The sequence below is a fragment of the Carassius auratus genome, chromosome 42 (assembly GCF_003368295.1).
Source record: "Carassius auratus strain Wakin chromosome 42, ASM336829v1, whole genome shotgun sequence".
NCBI classification, from domain to species: domain Eukaryota; kingdom Metazoa; phylum Chordata; class Actinopteri; order Cypriniformes; family Cyprinidae; genus Carassius; species Carassius auratus.
In genome coordinates, this window is record NC_039284.1 from 989,544 (window position 1) to 1,009,527 (window position 19,984).

The 19,984-nt window shown below is 37.4% G+C and overlaps 1 protein-coding gene across 8 annotated transcripts in view; it reads left to right on the forward strand.

Moving 5' to 3' along the window:
• Positions 1-19,984, forward strand: part of LOC113060391 (collagen alpha-1(XII) chain-like) — a 72,645-nt gene that overhangs the window by 35,954 nt on the left and 16,707 nt on the right. For all 8 annotated transcript variants that reach the window (XM_026229273.1, XM_026229269.1, XM_026229270.1 and 5 more), the window contains 25 exons: positions 1,002-1,131; positions 1,245-1,384; positions 2,586-2,718; positions 2,832-2,852; positions 2,947-3,086; positions 3,927-4,056; positions 4,171-4,310; positions 4,642-4,771; positions 6,402-6,544; positions 9,242-9,371; positions 10,045-10,187; positions 10,343-10,472; positions 10,655-10,774; positions 10,883-11,029; positions 11,122-11,238; positions 11,988-12,140; positions 12,216-12,290; positions 12,487-12,626; positions 12,712-12,835; positions 12,938-13,081; positions 14,671-14,835; positions 14,925-14,963; positions 15,067-15,205; positions 16,050-16,192; positions 16,521-16,630. In XM_026229273.1, coding sequence (XP_026085058.1) covers positions 1,002-1,131; positions 1,245-1,384; positions 2,586-2,718; positions 2,832-2,852; positions 2,947-3,086; positions 3,927-4,056; positions 4,171-4,310; positions 4,642-4,771; positions 6,402-6,544; positions 9,242-9,371; positions 10,045-10,187; positions 10,343-10,472; positions 10,655-10,774; positions 10,883-11,029; positions 11,122-11,238; positions 11,988-12,140; positions 12,216-12,290; positions 12,487-12,626; positions 12,712-12,835; positions 12,938-13,081; positions 14,671-14,835; positions 14,925-14,963; positions 15,067-15,205; positions 16,050-16,192; positions 16,521-16,630 — 3,126 coding nt within the window. The remainder of the gene's footprint in view (positions 1-1,001; positions 1,132-1,244; positions 1,385-2,585; positions 2,719-2,831; positions 2,853-2,946; positions 3,087-3,926; positions 4,057-4,170; positions 4,311-4,641; positions 4,772-6,401; positions 6,545-9,241; positions 9,372-10,044; positions 10,188-10,342; positions 10,473-10,654; positions 10,775-10,882; positions 11,030-11,121; positions 11,239-11,987; positions 12,141-12,215; positions 12,291-12,486; positions 12,627-12,711; positions 12,836-12,937; positions 13,082-14,670; positions 14,836-14,924; positions 14,964-15,066; positions 15,206-16,049; positions 16,193-16,520; positions 16,631-19,984) is intronic.

Sequence of the window (19,984 nt, forward strand, 5' to 3'; positions counted from 1 at the left end):
TGTTAGACGAGGTCGAAGTATTCATAGGACAGTTAGGAGGCAAGGTGGAGAGTAGCAATGACACTGACAGTAGTCCGAGCTGTGCACACTCAGCACGTGCACGAGGCAGATCTGGCCGCGCTGCTCATCGCAGAAGCAGAGGCGATGTGACACGGGGCATAGCTTTTGAACTAATCAGGTCTTGTCTACTTGTGTTTGTGTGTCATATGAATAGTATATATCTGCCCCATACATGGAATCAGAGTGCCTGCTGCATGTAGTAAATTGAAAATCCCAACCGCTACATGCATTCGGTTTGTTTCTACCATTTATTAGTAATGATTTACACAGTTTGTTTACTGATTACTATTTACCTGAGCATTCAGTATTGTGCAATATAGCACACAGAAGGTGAGGGACATTTTTTTGGGGAAAGAAGTGCTCCATTTTATCATTTAAACGTGACTTTTCATGAAAATTCTATAATTCAAGATGACCACCCCATATGACGTCATAATATGCAAATTAGATGGGAAAATAAAATCCCTACATAAACATTGGGTCATCCTTAATATTTTTATAATTGACAGAAAGTCTCTATCTTTGATAAATTTTAAGATATAGCCTTTTGAAATTAAGATGTCAAAATCGAACGTTTTAGGAAAAAACCTCTGGCGCCTAAAGGGTTAAACATTCTAAGTACATCTAAATGCCACTTCAAATGCAGTTTGTGCGTCGCTTCAGGATTTTGCATTTACTGAATACACAAAATATGACACAAATTATAAAATTGTTGTAGGATTTACAATTTTCATTCAAAAATTGATAATAATTACACAAATATTTACAAAGAAATGGCACGTAATACATTGAATTAAATGTGACATTTTGAAACACACATTTTTATTTCCAACCTCTGAAAAATATATAAATTAGTCTATTTTTTCAATGTAATAAACCATTACATGTGATCTGGATGTGGATTTTGTGGCCATAACTGCACTTCTCATGTTTAAATTTAGCTTGAAGTTGATGGAGATGTGACGTCTAGAGGACTGGATAATCTCATTTCCCAAACGGAATATGATGTGGCTGTGACTCCTGTGTATGATTCTGGAACTGCAAACCCAATGCTTAACCAAGCCATTACAGGTAACAGGCTCCATTATCTATAACTAACCTCAAAACTGAATTAATATCTGACTGCTAAATGTTTCAAATGCTTAATTGTAACCTCAAACTCTGTATCATCCTGTCCATTCTAGATGTTGTCCCCGCTCCGAAGAACTTGAGGTTCTCTGAAGTGACCCAGACCAGTTTCAGGGCTCACTGGGAGCACGGCGCTCCTGATGTCTCCCTCTACCGTGTCGGCTGGACCAAGAGTGGAGAGAACAACTTTCGCTATGTAAGACATCAGAGACTAAACTTGAGTTCTGATTCATCAAGTTGAAGTACTGAAGATTTGACCCTGACTGGGTATTCGAGTAACTGAGCTTTACTTGAAATGTCTATTTGTACTTTAACTCAGTTACATTTACAAAGTAAAAATAACACTTTTTAATCAATTTCAGTTTCGTGTAGATTTAGAAGTACAAAGTACACTCTATGACTTTTTTCTATATATTTAAAAATGAAATCACATTTTTTGTGTGGAATGAACTCTTTTCAGACCCAGTCTGAGCTACAGTAATATGATGTTTTATAATAACCATAATAACCATTGCTGTAGATAGATAAATTTGAGTCAACTGTGAATGCTGTTCATGTTTAGGTTTGATTATTTGTCTAAAAACCGCTATTTTCAAGTGTCACTGTATTATAATGTTCTGCAAATTTTTAGCAGATTTTCACATGACAAATAACATAATAAAAAAACCCACCTATAAACCACCTATATAAATCTTAAAAATACTACAGTGAGAAAATCTGTTGTTTTCAAAAATCAATTAAAAAAAGATTGTTTAAGTGTTCAAAGTGTTTAATTTCTCAGCTCTTAAATATTTAAATAGAATTATGTATGGATACTTTGAATAAAAAATAGACTTGGTGTTATTTTAAACAAAACAGCGCACCAGCGCAAATAAAAAGCAAAACATCAAATAAAGCCCAGGCCTGGTCCTCTCTCGCCCTTCACTGTCGTCGCTCCATATTTATATCCTTCCATCTCCTGCGTGGGACTCGAGACCGGCGGTGGGTCGCGGGTGTCGTTGATTTCCCAATCATTTCACCAACCTCACTCCTTGTTCCCACGTCCCTCGGTCCCACCCCACTCGCCACAATGTCTATATAGATTTTATTAAGTTTTAGTTTCCAGTTTTAACTGTTTTAGTTCTTCAACAGAAACAGAAATGTTGTTTTGGCAACAAACTGAAATAAAACAAGTTTATCTTTTTATTTAAATATATATTTTATTTCACCTAATGATTTTTTTTAAGTACTTAGTAAAGACTTTTAATTAAATCAAAAATTTGAGTTTCTCAGTACTTTTTTTTTTTTTTTTTACATCCCTGCATGTAATAGTTTGCTTGTTAGTATCCAGCAGTAGTAGTAGTATTAGCTCCTTTAGCTGCTGTTCAGTATGTAGCTAATAGCACTGTCTTCCTCAGGATATCCTGAACAGCGAGGACACCACTCTCTTTCTGGAAGACCTGGAGCCAGACACTCTCTATGATGTTTCTGTCACTGCCATTTACCCTGATGAGTCTGAGAGCGAAGATCTTCTGGGCAGCCAACGTACATGTAAGAAACCACAAAATCCAAATGATAAACTTTTTCCATCTACTGCACTTTTAGACACTACATGTGCATTTGACAAACTCTCACTCTTCTTCTTTGCACCTTTCTGACTGCAGTGTCCAAGGTTATTACTCCTGGTGAGTCTTTTGTTTTCAAGCTATATGACCTTTGATATCTGGATTGCATATGGACATGAGGATGTGTTAAAACACAATGTTGTTCCCTTCTTAGCTCCTAGTGGACCTCCTCAGAACCTCCAGGTGTTCAATGCGACTACCACCTCCCTCAACGCCAAGTGGGATCATGCTCCTGGAAAAGTGCAGAACTACAGGATCACCTACATACCGGCTGCAGGAGGAAGATCACAATCTGTAAAGAACATTTCAATATTTTTTATGTTCACTAGATCTGGCTGACCGATAACAGTATTACAGTATCCACTAGCGGCACCAACCACAAACAGCATCTGCATTGAATTAAACCAACATTCATTCATTTGGCAAACAAGATTTTGACTTCTTCCAAATGTGATTTGAATGATTATCACAAAATGTTTTGGATCCCCAAATTGTTTTGGACCAAGAATTGTGCACATCACCTTTAATTTACTGATTCAGTGCAACACAACCATTAAATAATCTGTTGGCTTCATCTTGTTAATGCAAGTACTGTGTAGTGTTCTTAGCTGATCTGTAGTTTGTATAATATCTTTAGATTAATGCATATTTAATAATTCCTACAGGTTGCTGTTTTTCAGTTTTATGCTGGTCCAACGAAAACTTTAAGGCGAAACTTGAGTTGTTTTACAATGTTTTTGTCAGCAGGACTACTATCATGTTTTCATGCTATCTGAATGGGTGCAGAGGTGTTGTTTTTCTATACTACAGCCATTGCAGTGACTTTTCCAGCATCTGTTTTCTTCATCTAGAAGGCAGAGGATTTACACTGGCAGAAGTCATAGGAATAACAGCATAAAACTGCACATTGTTTTTTGTCCTATCGGCAGTCATATTCGTGATGTGGCTTGCCTTTCCTGACATTATCCAGCATTGCTGAAAATTGGTTAAGCTTATTTAAAGGAATATTTTGGTCTAAAAAAGCTCCATTGATTACCACAGAAAATGAATATAACTCAGATACTGCTATTGATACAATGAGTGGAGCTGATCCTTTGACTCGTTTGACAACACAATTCCTTCTCTCCGTCACAGACACAGATCGGAGGGAAGAAAAACACAGTTATTCTGCAGAAACTGACTCCAGACACTCCCTACTACATCACGGTTGCTGCAGTCTATGCGAATGGAGATGCCGAAGACATTTCTGGCCAAGGAAAGACATGTGCGTCACAGGATTTTTAAAAATGTTTTCATGTATCATTTTCAGATAGTATGTCCATTTACATAAATTAGGCCTTTGTCAACAAGTTGAAGAGTGTTTGATGTGTTCCTAAAGTACCACTGGGCAGTGTGAGAAACCTCCAGGTCAGAGACCCCACGGTCAGCTCTCTGAATGTACGCTGGGAGCCGGCTGAAGGGAGTGTACGGCAATACAGGATTTACTACCAGACCGTCACAGGGGGCGCAGAAGACATGGTACATAGCATGGCACCTCTTAAGACTTATATTACATTCCGGGTCAATTTGACCCATGTTTTTGAGTTGTCTTCATGAAAATAAATTGTCTTCAAAAATAAAAAGATAAATCAGTACTGCAAAACTCCCATAGACCTATATATTGAAGTCCAGAATATTATAATAATATAGCAATCATAGAGACTTGGCTTGGACCAGTAAGCAACCACTCAGACAAGTGCATAGAAATGTACTAAATGCACATACAGTATAACAGTTTAGCTACCACACAGCCACACTCTTTCAACCATCCCAAGCACTGTGTGTTTTTGCACTCTTTTCATGCTCTTAGATCCAGGTTCCTGGAAGCTCCACCAGTACAGTTCTGAAGAACCTGCAGTCTGATACTGAGTACACAGTAACAGTGGTGCCAGTATACGCTCCTGGAGAGGGCAAGCACATGTCAGAGAACGGAAAAACCTGTGAGTTGATGCAGCCTTTTCTTATTTTAGCATTATTGGAAAGCAACAAATTCCCATACTCAATGCAAAGTACAGTCTTCTGGCTTTAACGTTAACGTTGTGCACTTATACATAAAATCTCAGAGACTTGTCCAGAGATTGAATTAGCTTTATTGGACTGATCACTAAAGGAGGAATGCCTATGTGTTGGCAACCCCATAAATGCTACTCCAGTCTGGGCTTAATGAGCCCTCTTTATGGGGTGTAATAACTGGAGATGCTGGTGTGAGGCTTACGAACAATCCATTTCACCAAATGGAAAGCCCAGGGAGGTGCAAGGACATAAAAGCAGCCTTATTTACTGCTGTCAGTTCAATGCTCCTCTTTCAGAGTCAAACTAACAGCTTTTTGTTGGCGTCATTGTTTTTCCACCAGGGAATAACGTGGTGCTTTGCTTCCCATCATCTGAGCTACTTTGGCCTCCAGTTTGTGTGCCACATTAATGCAAATGTTTGTTTTGGTTTAAATCTGGTATAATATGGTTTTTGCTGGTGGAAATCTAAAGCTTATTCTGTTCCGCTTTTTGTTTTCATGCACGATGTGTGTTATCGAAAGATGTGCACATTCACTGTTAAGGCAAGACACCGCAGTTGAATAGGGTAAACTATTTCAATAGTAGATATCATCTTACATCTACAGTTGATTGGTTTCATTAAGAATCGCAAACAATTGTTAGCATACAAATTTTCTGAAATGTTATGGTTAAATATGCAAATTTTATGAATTATTTAAATCAAAATGAATTAGTTTCCATATATTTCCAGAGCAGAACTGTTTCATTTTGTCGACATGTTAGTCAAAGGTTTGTAAAATGTTTTGGATATCTAATTTACATCAGAAAATACTGTCAACAACTAGAAAAATGTTTTTAGGAATAAAATGTTTAAGTTGCGTAAGATCAGGTGAATGGCATATTACCAAACCTCTCTGGAAATAAATAAATAATAAAAGCTACAAATGCAAACAGATAAAGTTCACAAAAAAAACTTCTATCGGCATCGATAGCCTTATGGACAGTGTGCCAACATACAGCGCCGTTGTATTACGGGACGTCCCGACTCCAGACTTTCCCAATCTCACTCCCCTTTCTCTCTCTCCACTTTGCTTCCTGTCAGTTATGATCTGTCCTATCATTTTTCATTTTATTTTTATTAACAAAAATAAACATTTACCCATGTGTCTTCCCATTAAATCTGAGACAACACTTCAAAATTGACTAGTGTACTGTATAATAAAAAAACAAAACTTCAATTTATTGTTGATGAAAAAGCTGAACATGTCTTTCTTTTGATTTAAGGGTGAAATCCCTAAAAGCTGCAATATTTCTTAATACTAACCCACAAGCTGACACAGGTGTTTACATTGGTTTTAGTTTAAAGGCCATTTTAATCAAAAATGAGACGTCTCTTTTCACCCTTTTGAAATGTTGTGACTGTGGTAGTTGATATTGAAACTATTATTGTGTTTAGACCTGCATGTGTCGTTTTTCGTGCTCTTGTAAGTGGTTGTAAATTTCTGTTCAAGATTAACCACTCACCCCTTTTACTGTCTTTGTTTTTTATAATGCTGCTCCCACTCCTGTCTGAAACAGTGGTGCGGACCCCTGCCAAGAACATCCGTGTTTATAACCCCAGCACAAACACCCTGAATGTGCGCTGGGAGCCGGCCACCGGAGATGTGCTGCAGTACCGCGTCGCCTACACCCCTCTCTCTGGAACACGTCCCCCTCAGTCTGTAAGTCCTTGTCTTTAGGCTCACACCAGAGGTTGTGCAGGAAAATGTCACAACAAATGTCAGTCTCTTAACCTTTTGAGCACAACGGTCTGTTCGCAGTCTGCCCCCCTGCAACGATGTTTGTGTTTTTAATATCGTGCAACCTCGTTCTCACATGAACTTTATTGCCTGAGAGGAATTTTCGCAAAGCTCTGAAATCCATAAATGACTTTTATTGTCGTCAGATCCTTGCATAAAGAAAGCAGCTGTGGGAAATCTTGAGCCCAAACCTGTTTTATTTCAGCACTTAGTAAAACAGAGTTTAAACATTCAGTCTTACGTCTTAACAGAACGAGCTTATTATCTGCAGCCACAAAGCTTTGTGGAATATTGTTTTGGACGCACAACCTTTTCCGTTATTATAGCCAGTTTTCCAAATTCTCTACGCTTTCATTTTAACCTCCGAACTATGATACATTTTTTACCTTTTCAACTGGAACCTTGAAAAACTCCAGAAGCATAATGAATCGTCCCCTGGACAGTGATGTCAGGAATGCAAAAAGGGAGTTTCCCGTGTTATTAATTAGGAAGTCAGTGACCCCCTGACCTGGTGTTGTGAAGGGCAGTGAAAGGAGGTGATTGCACGACACTGTCAGCACATCATTCACTCCAATTGCTACAACTCTTGCACTATTAACACATCAAAAGAATGTTTCCACTGCACTGGTGGAGTAAGTGATCGCTAATGGTTGGGTTGGAAATCAGTGGTGACACAAACATCCGTAAGTGCAAGAGGTCATCTGTGGAAAAGAGAGACAAACGTCTTTCTCAAGGTGTAATATATCAGAGAGATTTGAAAACCAGCAGTTGTGCGGTGTGGGATCGTAAGAGATGAAATGTTGAATTCGCATAAAGATTTTCTTTCTTTTTTTCCCCCTTTTTCCTTATATGTAGCACTCCTCTCAAATACAACACTGTAGTATTTGTTGTAAATCATTGTCTTCCCGAGATTTACCGAATATGACTCTGATAAGAATAAGTGGTAGACTTCATTTGTAGTAAAATGTGCTCATTTAGTTGTATTTTTATCGCCTCAACTGTGAACTTAATCCTTATGTAAATGAATTAAGATTATTTAAACAGTTACACTTTATTTTTAGGACTGATTCTCACTATGAACTAGTTGGTAATTATCATATACATTACAAGCCTATTTACTTACTACTTATAAAGCGCATAGTAATGCCTTATTCTGCATGAGCATATTTTAGATCTCTTAATCTTACCCCTTACCTAAACTTAACAGCTACATTAATAACTATTAATAAGCAGCAATTACTGAGATAGAAGTCATACCGTATTTTTCGGACTATAAGTCGCATCTGAGTATAAGTCGCATCAGTCCAAAAATATGTCATGATGAGGAAAAAAACAGAAGTCGCCCTGGAATATAAGTCGTATTTATTTAGAACCAAGAAAAAACATTACCGTCTCCAGCCGCGAGATGGCGCTCTATGTCTTCAGTGTAGACTACAGGAGCACAGAGCAGCACAGAGCGCCCTCTCGTGGCTGGAGACGGTAATGTTTTCTCTTGGTTCATGTCTCGTGGTTCATGTCAAATTAATTTTGATAAATAAGTCGCACCTGACTATAAGTCGCAGGACCAGCCAAACTATGAAAAAAAGTGTGACTTATAGTCCGGAAAATACGGTAGTTAAATAGTTGGTTAATAGTGAGAATTGGTCCTTAAACTGAAGTGTGACCAATTAAACATGGAGCAAATGTACAGTAGGTGTTCTGGCTGATGATCCTAAAATAAGCTTATTTTTGTAATAATGTATTATAATCATTAATTTTCCTTTTGATTTTATGTTTAGATGTGACCTGCATATTCTCATTGGGTCTCATTCATGAAACACGAGCAGAACTAATTTTTGTGTAAATCGCGTGTAAAGTGGTTTTGGCGTCAATTTTTGGATTCATTAAAACGTTTGTATTTTCCAAATGTTAGTTGGTATGAAAGAAATCTACACCTGCTCCCAGCCACGTGTAAATAGTGCGTTTAACGTCTGAACGTTTTGCTCATTAATACGGCTGCATTTTAATTTACACAGCATATTTACACAGCATTTTGAAAAAAAATATTATATAGTAATTACATACGTTTTTTTTTTTACTTTTATTATCAGAGCCAGTAATAGGATCTGTAATATGCAGCCAAACTTCCTTTTTTAAGACCTGATACGCCACTAGTACGCTTGAAAATAAAATGTGGCGTTTTGAATGAACTTCTGATAATAAAACTTCAATTTCTGCAGCTGAGAAATGTTTCTTTTTCAGTTGCTTTTGAGAAGACATGTTGAAATCCTTCGTTTGGTGTCGTAATATGATTTATGGTAATTGAGAATGAGCGTGCACGCGCGTCCCATTTACGACTGACTGGAATTCATTAACACATACACATTTCACTATCACATCTGACGGTTACGAAGTTTTTGTGAATCAGGAGAAGAGTTTTCGGGAAGTTCTCTTTACGCGCAAATAACTCCGATATTTACTCGTATATTTACGAATGTTTCATGAATGAGACCCATTGTGAGTTTCACTTATTATTTAAAAAAGTTTTTTAAAGTATCATAAATATCGCTAATTAACAAAGGCAGCCTGTGTGTCCCTGCTGGTTAATTATTAGTGGTTGTTGTTGTTGTTGTGGGTTAGGTGCTGGTTCCAGGGAACACCCACACTGCCTTGCTGGAGCAGCTGGATTCAGACACAGACTACGCTGTGAGTGTGGTGGCTCTGTATGCTGACGGCGAGGGCTCCTCTGCATCTGATAATGGGAAAACACGTGAGTCTGACCGCAGGACGCCTCTATCAGAGTTGTGGCACATTCTCAGTGACATTGGCCAATGAAATGTCAGCATTTATATTTGTTATTTAATCACTTCAGATGTAAAGGTAACTGATGAAATCTCGGGAAATCTCATTTTCCAACTTAACCCAAATTATGAGGGTTGTGATTTGTCATCATATTTGTTTTCATATTCAAAAAACAAAATCTTTCGTCCTGTTTTTGAGTTTCTACCCCCAATCTAAAATATGGAGTTGTGGACTTAAGGTACAAAGTTATTAATCGTTATGAATCCTAACTCTGCTACATTATTTAAACTTCATCACATGGGTTTACTAGCCAGTGGCATTCCACCACCATACATTTGTGCCAAAAACATTTCTCTAGGGAAAAAAACTGTTCAAAACGATTTTTTTTCCCATGGCAGAGAACTATGAAGCTATCTGAGGCAAATTTAAGGGTAAACTAGAAGTACTGATAAAGAATGTAAAGGAAACTGGCTGCTTCTTCCTCATATAATGTCAGAAGGAGAAAATCATTATTTTTAGATGATGAATTCCCCGTCATTAAAACATTACAATATATATATATATATATATATATTACAATTGAACACTTGTATGTATACAGTATAATGATTTTGAGAGAGTTTCTGTTGATGTGATTGCAGTGCCCCGCGGTGGCCCCAGGAACCTGCGTGTGTATGATCCGACCACCAGCACGCTGACCGTCAGCTGGGAGCATGCAGAAGGACCCGTGCTGCAGTACCGCATCGTCTATGCACCCACCACTGGAGATCCCATCGAGGAGTTTGTGAGTGCTGTTGTATTTTATAGTAGTGATTATGAAGAAGAGCAGCGTTATATGTTCACATCAGGTATTTAGAAACCTGATTTTATGAGCCCATGGACGTTATTTGACTGAATGCATGCTAGAAAGCTGATCTTGTCCTGCTGTTTTTCACATAGACAAGTGTCCCTGGCAACAGAAACTCTGTCATCTTGCAAAACCTGCAGCCAGACACTCCGTACAACATCAACGTGGAGGCCATTTATCAAGATGGGCCTGGAGGAGGTCTCTCTGGAGATGGAAAAACATGTAAGGATGGTTACCCAATCACATTACAGCTTCATAGATAGATAGATATAGATGGATGGATGGACGGATGGATGGATTGTTGACTGTAGCAAAAAATCTGTGCTGGAAATCAGTGCACACTAGGAAAATACACTAGTTTTTTTTTTCCTTTCTGTTTTTTCATTTCCTTTCTTCTCCTTCAGTGGGTCTCCTGGAGCCTCGTAACCTGCGTGTTTCTGATGAGTGGTACACTCGTTTCCGTGTGTCCTGGGACTCTGTACCTGCACGGGTCAATGGTTATAATCTGGTCTATACCCCAGTGGGTAAGAGACAGTTTTAGATGATTTTACCATGTTGTCATAATCTGGGCATCTTGTTGTAGATCATGCTGATACATGCTCTAGTAAGTTCTGTTCCACGTGTTGTTGCAGGCACGGATAACACCATGGAAGTGTTTGTTGGAGATGTTACTACACACGTCCTGCACAACCTGCAGCCGGGCACCACCTATGACCTGAAGGTTTATGCTCAGTATGACGCAGGCGTGAGCGGCGCTCTGGTCGGACAGGGAACCACCTGTACGTGCTTGTTTCTTTGACTGAGAAAGTGTACAGACATGTCACAAGATTGTTTTAAAGCGCCTGCTTTAACTGTGGAATGCTGTTTGCAGTGTACCTCAATGTGACTGACCTCAACACATACAACGTCGGCTATGACTCCTTCTGCATCAGATGGACGCCTCACCGAGCCGCCACCTCTTACAGACTCAAACTCAATCCTTTCAATCGTAAGAAATAAACGCTGCATTTTATTCATGTTCCACCTACGGGTGTTTTACATACAGTACAAAAAATATTTAGGCCTAATTTTAGGAGTTAAGTATTTGCATTGCATATATATAATATATATATATATATTTTTTTTTTAATTTTTTTTTTTTTGTCCATTGTGCTAATGTGATGCATATTTATTTAGTAATTAATAAATGAAACTGGTCAGATTTCTGTAATAGTACTAATTCATTTAATGTGTTTAAACAATAACCAAGTTTATATATTTATTAACAATAAATCAAATAAGCTTAAATCTCATACATTTTTAACTGGATATTAATTGAATATTGCTTATTTCACATCAAGTCATATTTTAACCATGTTCATGCTTTACAACTGAAGAAATGCAATTGTGAACAGATTTATGCTGATTCTAAACTATTTTAATTTGTTTTATTTTAATATCCTGTTAGATTTTCTTGATATTTTGAATGAGAGTTATTAATATATTTTTTTCATTAAAAAAATATTTTTATTTTATTATAATATGTCTTAGTGTTATATGTTGTATAGTTTTAATTTTAGTTAATAGTTAAAATAGTTAATAACAAATTGTGCACTTATTTATTTTTTATATTTGTTTACTGTATATATTTATTGCATCACATAAACAATATATTTTTTATATGTTTGAAATTTAAATGCAATTCAAGTACATAAATCTCGATGTTTGTATAAGCTTTCAGTTCTCTCTTATCATTAGCGGCTAACCGTGGGGCTCAGGAGGTCACTATCACCGCTGCTGAGAGCCAGTACTGTTTTGACGGGCTGACGCCAGATGCACTGTACAACGCCACAGTCTACACACAGACCCCCAACCAGGAGGGCCCCGGAGTCAGTGTCAAAGAGCGCACACGTAAGTCACCACGCATTCAGAAGACTTCAGTCTCACAGTTCAGTTTTACTCATGGTTTCTTTGTCTGTTCTGTAGTGGTGAAGCCCACCGTAGCCCCAACACCACCTCCAACTCCTCCACCACCACCCACCATCCCCGGCGCACTCGAGGGTAAAGACACAAGATCCAAACAACGCAATCCTCTGAAACTTTTATTACACTGTAGAGCTGGCTGGAATTTCAGATCCAGTAAACATTTAATGCACAGTGCTCACAACAGTGGAGTAACTAAAAGAGCATTTGACAGGGGTGATATGATGTATTAATATCCGTGCATTACTCAGTATACTTTGTTCTGTAATGCCAGTGTGCAAAGGAGCCAAGGCTGACCTGGTGTTCCTGATCGACGGCTCGTGGAGTATTGGAGATGAGAGCTTCATTAAAGTCCGTCAGTTTGTCTTCAGCATGATCGGAGCGTTTGATGTCATCAGTCGTGATGGGATGCAGGTAACAGACCTGTCTGTGGTCATGTGATTGATCTGCCTGACTGTGCTGTGATTCATTTGCTCTTTTTTCTCATTCTGTGAAACAGGTGTCTTTTGTGCAGTACAGCGATGAAGCTAAAACAGAGTTCAAACTGAACACCTACCACGACAAGGGGATGGTGCTGTCCGCCCTTCAGATGGTCAGATACAGAGGAGGAAACACCAAAACGGGTTTGTGAAACATTCTTTCATGTTCCCTACCTAAATGTGTCAAAAGAAGAAACAAAATGGCTATGAACTGATGCTTTGTTTTAATGCGTGTGAATGCTTTAGGTGTTGCGCTGAAGCATATCGGAGAGAAAGTGTTCACATCAGAGAGTGGGATGAGGAGAAACGTTCCCAAAGTTCTGGTCGTAGTAACTGACGGACGTTCTCAAGATGAAGTGAAGAAGAGTGCTACTAAACTACAGCATGCAGGTAACACTGAGTAAAATAAACACACAAACAAACAATAACATCAAGAAATTGTTTACTGGACAGAGTATCTGTAGAGTTTTTCAAATAAAGTTCAAAACTTTTTAAGGCCTTTTTTAATACCTGCACCATACCATATGTCCATGTAGAGCAAATTAGGGCTGGAAATGGCAAAAAACAAAAACGGTCATGATATTTCTCTCAAAGGCATATTTTCGCTCCTATGTGAAAGAGAGTAAAGTGAAAGTAAAAGTGACGTGACATTCAGCCAAGTATGGTGACCCATACTCAGAATTTGTGCTCTGCATTTAACCCATCCAAAGTGCACACACACACACACACAGCAGTGAACACACACACACTGTGAACACACACCCGGAGCAGTGGACAGCAATTTATGCTCCCACATGGAAAAAACCTATGAAAACATATATGTTTCAATATAGGTTTTGATATAGTTTTTAATATATGTGACATATATAAAATTGGCCCTTTCCTATATTATATTTACACATATATGCTCACATATATTTATACATATGTGTACATATATGTACACATATATATGTGCATACATACACCTATATAGGTACATATATGCACCTATATATGTATCTATATGTTCACCTATAATAGTAAAATTAAAATCCATAGCTGCTAGGCAACATAAATAAAAGTCCAAAATGTAGAAATGTACATTATGTACGACAGTCAAAATAGAGATATGAGCTACAAAATGACCAGATACTGCCATTAGCTATATAGAAGACATATCTTGTATGTATAGGGCTTATATGTGGATATGAAGAAGCAATACAGGAGACCTATATTTCCTGTATATGCACATATATGCACCTCAATTTTGCCTATATGTGCCATATATAGGCTACGCATATATGCAGCATATATTTGCATATACACTGGATATAGGTTTCATATATGATCATATATCAACATATAGGTTCTTTCAATGTGGGCTGCAGCACCCAGGGAGCATTTGTGGGCTCGGGTACCTCAGTCGTGGTGTTGAAGGTGGAAGAGAGCGCTGTACATTAACTCCCTCCACTTACAATTCCTGCTGGACTAAGACTTGAACTTGCAACCTTTGGATTATGAGTCTGAATCTCTAACCAGTAGGCCATGACTTCCCCACATTAAGACTTTTGTTATATCATTTAAAATGTTTACGATTTTGAATGGCCTTAAATTTAATCAAACTGAATTTAAGACTCTTAGGGAATATTTAAGACTGTTTAGCATTAAGAAAATAAAGCCTTTTTGGACCATGAACTTGACTATGGCTATTCTGATTAAATTCTTTAAAGTACTGTAGTATAAAAGAATCGTCCTGCCCAGACATCATTGATTTGTTTGTTTATTTATTTATTTGTATTAAAAATAAGCATTAATTGCTGATCTCAGTGGTCATGGAAATAGACCTTATTTTCTTTATGCAAACATAATTGTTAACCTTTGGGTGAAATACGACCCTGGAAAAGTTCTTGACAGGTTTTGACAGACAATGTATCTCAAATTACTTCAGACAAGTGACTCTACATGTTCCAAAGTCCTCAGCGTTGTCTTTTCCTCAGGCTACAGTGTGTTTGTGGTGGGGGTCGCAGACGTAGACACCGCTGAACTCAGGAACATCGGAAGCAAGCCCAGCGAGAGACACGTCTTCATCGTTGATGACTTTGACGCGTTTACTAAGATCCAAGACAACCTCATTACGTTCATCTGTGAAACAGCAACATCCAGTAGGACGTCACTCTTTATAGTCTGCATTGTATTGTTCATCTTATCGCTAACATGAAAGAGTGAAACTATTTCCTGAATTCTTTTACAGCTTGTCCTTTGATTTACCTCGACGGATTCACATCCCCAGGTCAGAACCTGACTGAAGTCCATATCCGAAGACCTTCTATCATCATAGTCTTATTACACACTGTTATGCACCTTGTGATTCATGCTTTGATGAAAACTTGCAGGCTTCAGGATGCTGGAAGCCTTTAATATCACTGACAAGACATTTGCTGGCATGAACGGCGTCTCCATGGAACCTGGCTCCTTCAACAGTTACATTGCATACAGACTCCATAAGGATGCATTCATTTCCCAGCCCACAAAGTAGGTTGAAGTGCAGTGCATGTGTTTTGCATGTTTACTGAGCTGCTCCCCTACAGACTATAATGGGAGTCAAGTGATCACAATTGTTGTAACTGTCTTCAAAAGGCTTGCCGTCTCTGGTGTCTCTTTAAGGAACATTTCTTCTTGTTTGTTGTAGCAGTTTGAGTGAATGATGTGTCAGATATTGCAGACAATTCCAGTGTGAACTCATAAAAAAACATTCTCATGATTGACCTTATCGAAACTGGAAAAGTAATGCAAAAAGTAATGCAAATGATTTCTAAATTACTAATTATGACATAGAAATCTCAGGCTTTTTTCATATTGTTCCAATGGTGCCATTGTCAAATATGCTGGAGTGACTGTCTGTACACTTTTAGATCAAGAAGTGTACAGTGCTAAGCCTAAAGATTGGCTATGAATGTCTCTGGCCAAGGCATGCTTGATTAATTTAACTTTAATGATTTGTATTTGTGCGTGGCCTGCAGCTTTTCAAATGGAAACCAGCACAAGAGGAGAAAAAAACAAAACAAAAAAAAACCTTCTGTATGTTGTCTTTACTCAAGGCTGCAAATCTGTTTGCATTTATCTCAGAGGAAACTACATGAATCTGTTCTGCACTTTTTAGTTTTTGTCTGGTTTCACTGCACAACATACACAATATACTGCACAACTGTATAAAGCTTTTAATTATTTACTTGTCGTCAGACACATGCAATATTCCCATGAAACCCATTATATGCTGTCATATTTTGCAATATGTCATGATTTTATGAAGATTTAATCTGTGGGCTGCCTGGTGAAGTTCTTTGCTTTGATAAATGAGCTGTGTTTTTCTTTGAAGGGAAATCCATCCAGATGGTCTTTCTTCTTCCTACACTCTGATTCTCCTCTTCCGTCTTCTTCCCGACACTGGCAAGGATGCGTTTGATATTTGGCAAATAACAAATAAGAACAACAACCCTGAGGTCGGGCTCACCATTGATCGTAAGGAACATATGTTCATCTTCCATGTCTCCTGTGTGTGTGTGTGTGTGTGTGTGTGTGTGTTTGTATGTGTGTGCATGCAGTAAACTTTGTGGTATCTGCTAAAACTTATTTAGAAACAGAAACCCTCTAAATAGCTTCCAGATTTCAGGCATGCAGTGATTTATAGCAGTAATTATTCAGAAATGCATACTCAGCCCTTTTAGAGCTTCAAGGTCAGATTTAGATGGAAATCCTTTGTTTGGTTGTTGGTGTATTTATTTATTTTTGTCATTTTTGTCCAGGCATTCAGTGCATTGCCATTTGTAAGTGTGTGTTTTGTTCTCAGCCTCCAGTAGAAGCATCTCATTCTACAATAAGGACTCCAGAGGTGAAATTCAGAGAGTCTCCTTTGATAACGACCAAGTGAAGAAAGTTTTCCACGGCAGTTTCCACAAGGTAGAATGATTTTCTTACTTACTTCGGTTGACTACTTGGACATTTAAAATTGCTCTTAAAAATAAGGTTTCCAAAAGGGGGTTTTCACTGTGATGCCGCAGAACAACCACTTTATCTTGACCTTCTTATCTTGTCTTGTAAATATGAATCGGCTGATGGATTTGAACTTGGGAGCGATCTTTTGGATATTAACTCTTGGCGGATATGTTTCCAATTAATGACACGGTTTTATTTCTTGGAGCTCTGTGAAAGATTTGCCACTTATTTTGCCTAAACAACCAGCCGTCATTCTAGCTGCAGGTTTGTGCAAGAGCAGCTCCACACTGCTCATGGTGATGTGGTTCATGAGAGTTGGAAACATCAATTATTACTACTGAACATGTTGTAAAAGAGGACATTAATGATGTTATTTTTATATAAAGGGTTTTGCTTTCTCAGAGGTTATTCTAAGCCCAGTGCACACGCCGTAGTCTCTTTAAAGCTAAACATGTCAGCATTTTGTCATGTGTGGGCCAACAGACCACATACATAGTTTAATTGCTGAAGCCAAAAACGCCTGAAAACCAGGAGACTGTAATTTATACTGGCTGGGATTTGGCAGTTTTGGTCTAGTAAGTGCATATTGGCGAATCAGATTTCAAGATGTGCTAATTTTACAACCACACATGAAAGATTTTCCCAGTCTGTGTGGGAAATTTGAAAGCACAGCACAATCGGGGTGAATCTCACGAAGACCACTGAAGAGTCAAAGAAAAATAATTATGATGCTTAAAGAAAATGAAGCCTTTTTCCACCCAATGTTCATTACTTGTAATAGTAAAAAAAAATTGTAAAGCATTTAAACATCATATTTTTGGTATTTTAATGTAAAAAATATCATTACTGTATTATAATAATGTAATTGAATCATTGGTGATAATAATAATAGCCATTTTTAATATATTTTGATTGCGTTCTTGAGATTGACCCATTGACATCATTACAATGACAGTGATGTCATATTAGTCTGGATTGTGACTGCGGGCAGATTTTTGGTCCAGGCTTCATTAAAAAGTATAATTTACCACTATTGCCTACTGTATGTTCAGCAACCACTGGCACTGCAGGAGACGTGAGCAAAGAACAGCAATTCTGAGCTAAGGTGGTGATTAGCTGACCATCTTGGTTACAAGATTACAGACTGGTTACACGAAAAGGAAATCTTTTGGGTTTAACATGCTTTGGAGAGTTGAAAAAGTTGAAAGACTTTTCTCTTTCTTCCCGCTTTGGTTTGTTTGTGCTTACTAAGGCAATTATTATTATTGCAATTGCTCAAATTTTGGTTATGTATTTAAACCAACCCTAACAATAAATATTAAACTGCACTGTTTACCTCATCATGTATCATTTCCACTACAGACTTAAATGATACTTCATATCATGCAGTTTATGTATTTTTAAGTAACTGGACTTATCGGGCAATCTTTAAAATGAACCAAAAACTCCCACAGACTTGGAGGAACATGAGAGTAGAATATCATAGACACTTTGCACCCTAGCATCAAGGTGGAGAGTTTTGCATGGGAAACTTATTGAGTGAAACTTGTGAAATCTCTCAGGATTATCGGAAAGTCAATACAAATAATATTGCTTAAAGGAAACGAGGCGTATTTGATTCCTTGTTTTGCTTAAATGTCATTGGCCAGAATCTTACCACCGCCAATTCAGATGAACACTCAAGGCCCGATGGATTTGTAATTGATATTTTTGTGTAGTAGTTAATAACAACCTACAAGCCATTATTATTGGAATTAAAAGTGTCTACAAAAGTGTGTACACTATGCCATTATTATGTTTAACAAGACTGCTTCGAGATCCAAGGGAAAAGAAATCAGCAGTTAAGTGGATTCTGTGGTCAGCCACACAATAACACACAGAACACTGGCCCTTTCTTCATGTCATTTCCTTTCTTTTATTAAATCCCAGAGATTATAAAGTTAGTAGCCAAAATCAAGCCATGAAGAAAAGCTTTCCGAGTTAGATTAGACGGTCATTTCATGTGAATGGTTTGGAAGCACTGTTCACATGAAGCTCGTGTGAGACAAGACTCATAATTGCTTTTTAGTATTAACCCCTGAGGTCTAATGGTATTTTTGGGGCCTGGAGAAGTTTTGTCATGCCCTGACATTTGTGCTTTTTTCAGTTACTTATAAACATCTAATGGCTAAAGTCTAATCTCAATGTAATCATCACATACTGGGCTATAATAATATGTGAGCAGTATGTATGTACATTGACTTTGTTTAAAAAAAAAAAAAAAAAATGTTATGCGTGGTTAGTGAAAAAGTAAAAATACACATACAGAAGACTGGTTCCCGGGACTTTTGAGAACGGGATCTTGTAGTCTAGAATATTTTATTTCTAAATGATGTGAAAATCATCTTGTTTACTCACTCACAGAAAACAATATATCGATTTAAATTTTCTAAGACACTTTTGTTTGTAAAAGTCATATGCGAGTAGGCATCAACTAACATGAATATCATTGTGATTTACACCTGAGAAGACAAAGGCCCGCATAATGAGCTGCATAATGAGCCATTCAGTCAGGTTTGTGACTGAGAAGGAAGAATTACAAGGAAGAATGTAAGGACAAAATAAATCTATATAATTTTATGTTTGTAGTTTATTTAGAATATATTTAATTATCCCACAACATAATTTAATATTCACTTGCGAGTGCAGTTAAACAGTTTATTAGGAACAATCAAAGGTGACTTTCAAAGCTGCTTTTTTTTTTCATTGCTCCAGTCACACAATCCTTCAGAAATCCTTTTAACAATCAGATTTTCTACAAAACAATTATCATTATTATTATTATTAATATTGAAAAGAGCTGAGAATATTTGTTTTCAGTTTTTTGGGGGGGATAAATTAAAAAAACAGCATTGTTTGTTACATTTACATTTATTTGTTAAATTTATATTATTTACATCAAGCTTTTGAATGTTATAGTAGTTTATATTGTTATTGAAACTTCATAATGTTTCACTTGACTATACATTTAGTCAGGAATTATAGTTTGGAAAAAGTCTAACTAGTAAAATGTTTACACGTTGTGTGAAAACTAGTACAAGTATATAAAATAAATAAAAAGAGATTTAATCATGTCTATCATCTATGCTGAATAAAGTGCTTAATTCTTTTTTCGTAGGAAATCCAAATCTCAAATCCTGAGGTAATCCACATCACATCTTTTTGGGGTGAATTATGTCTTATTCCCCTCATCGCCAAGCAAACAGTAAAATAACAGTAAAATAACAGTAAAATGTCTTCTGTTATGGGCGTATTCAAGCCGCGTGCTTCAGTGAAACA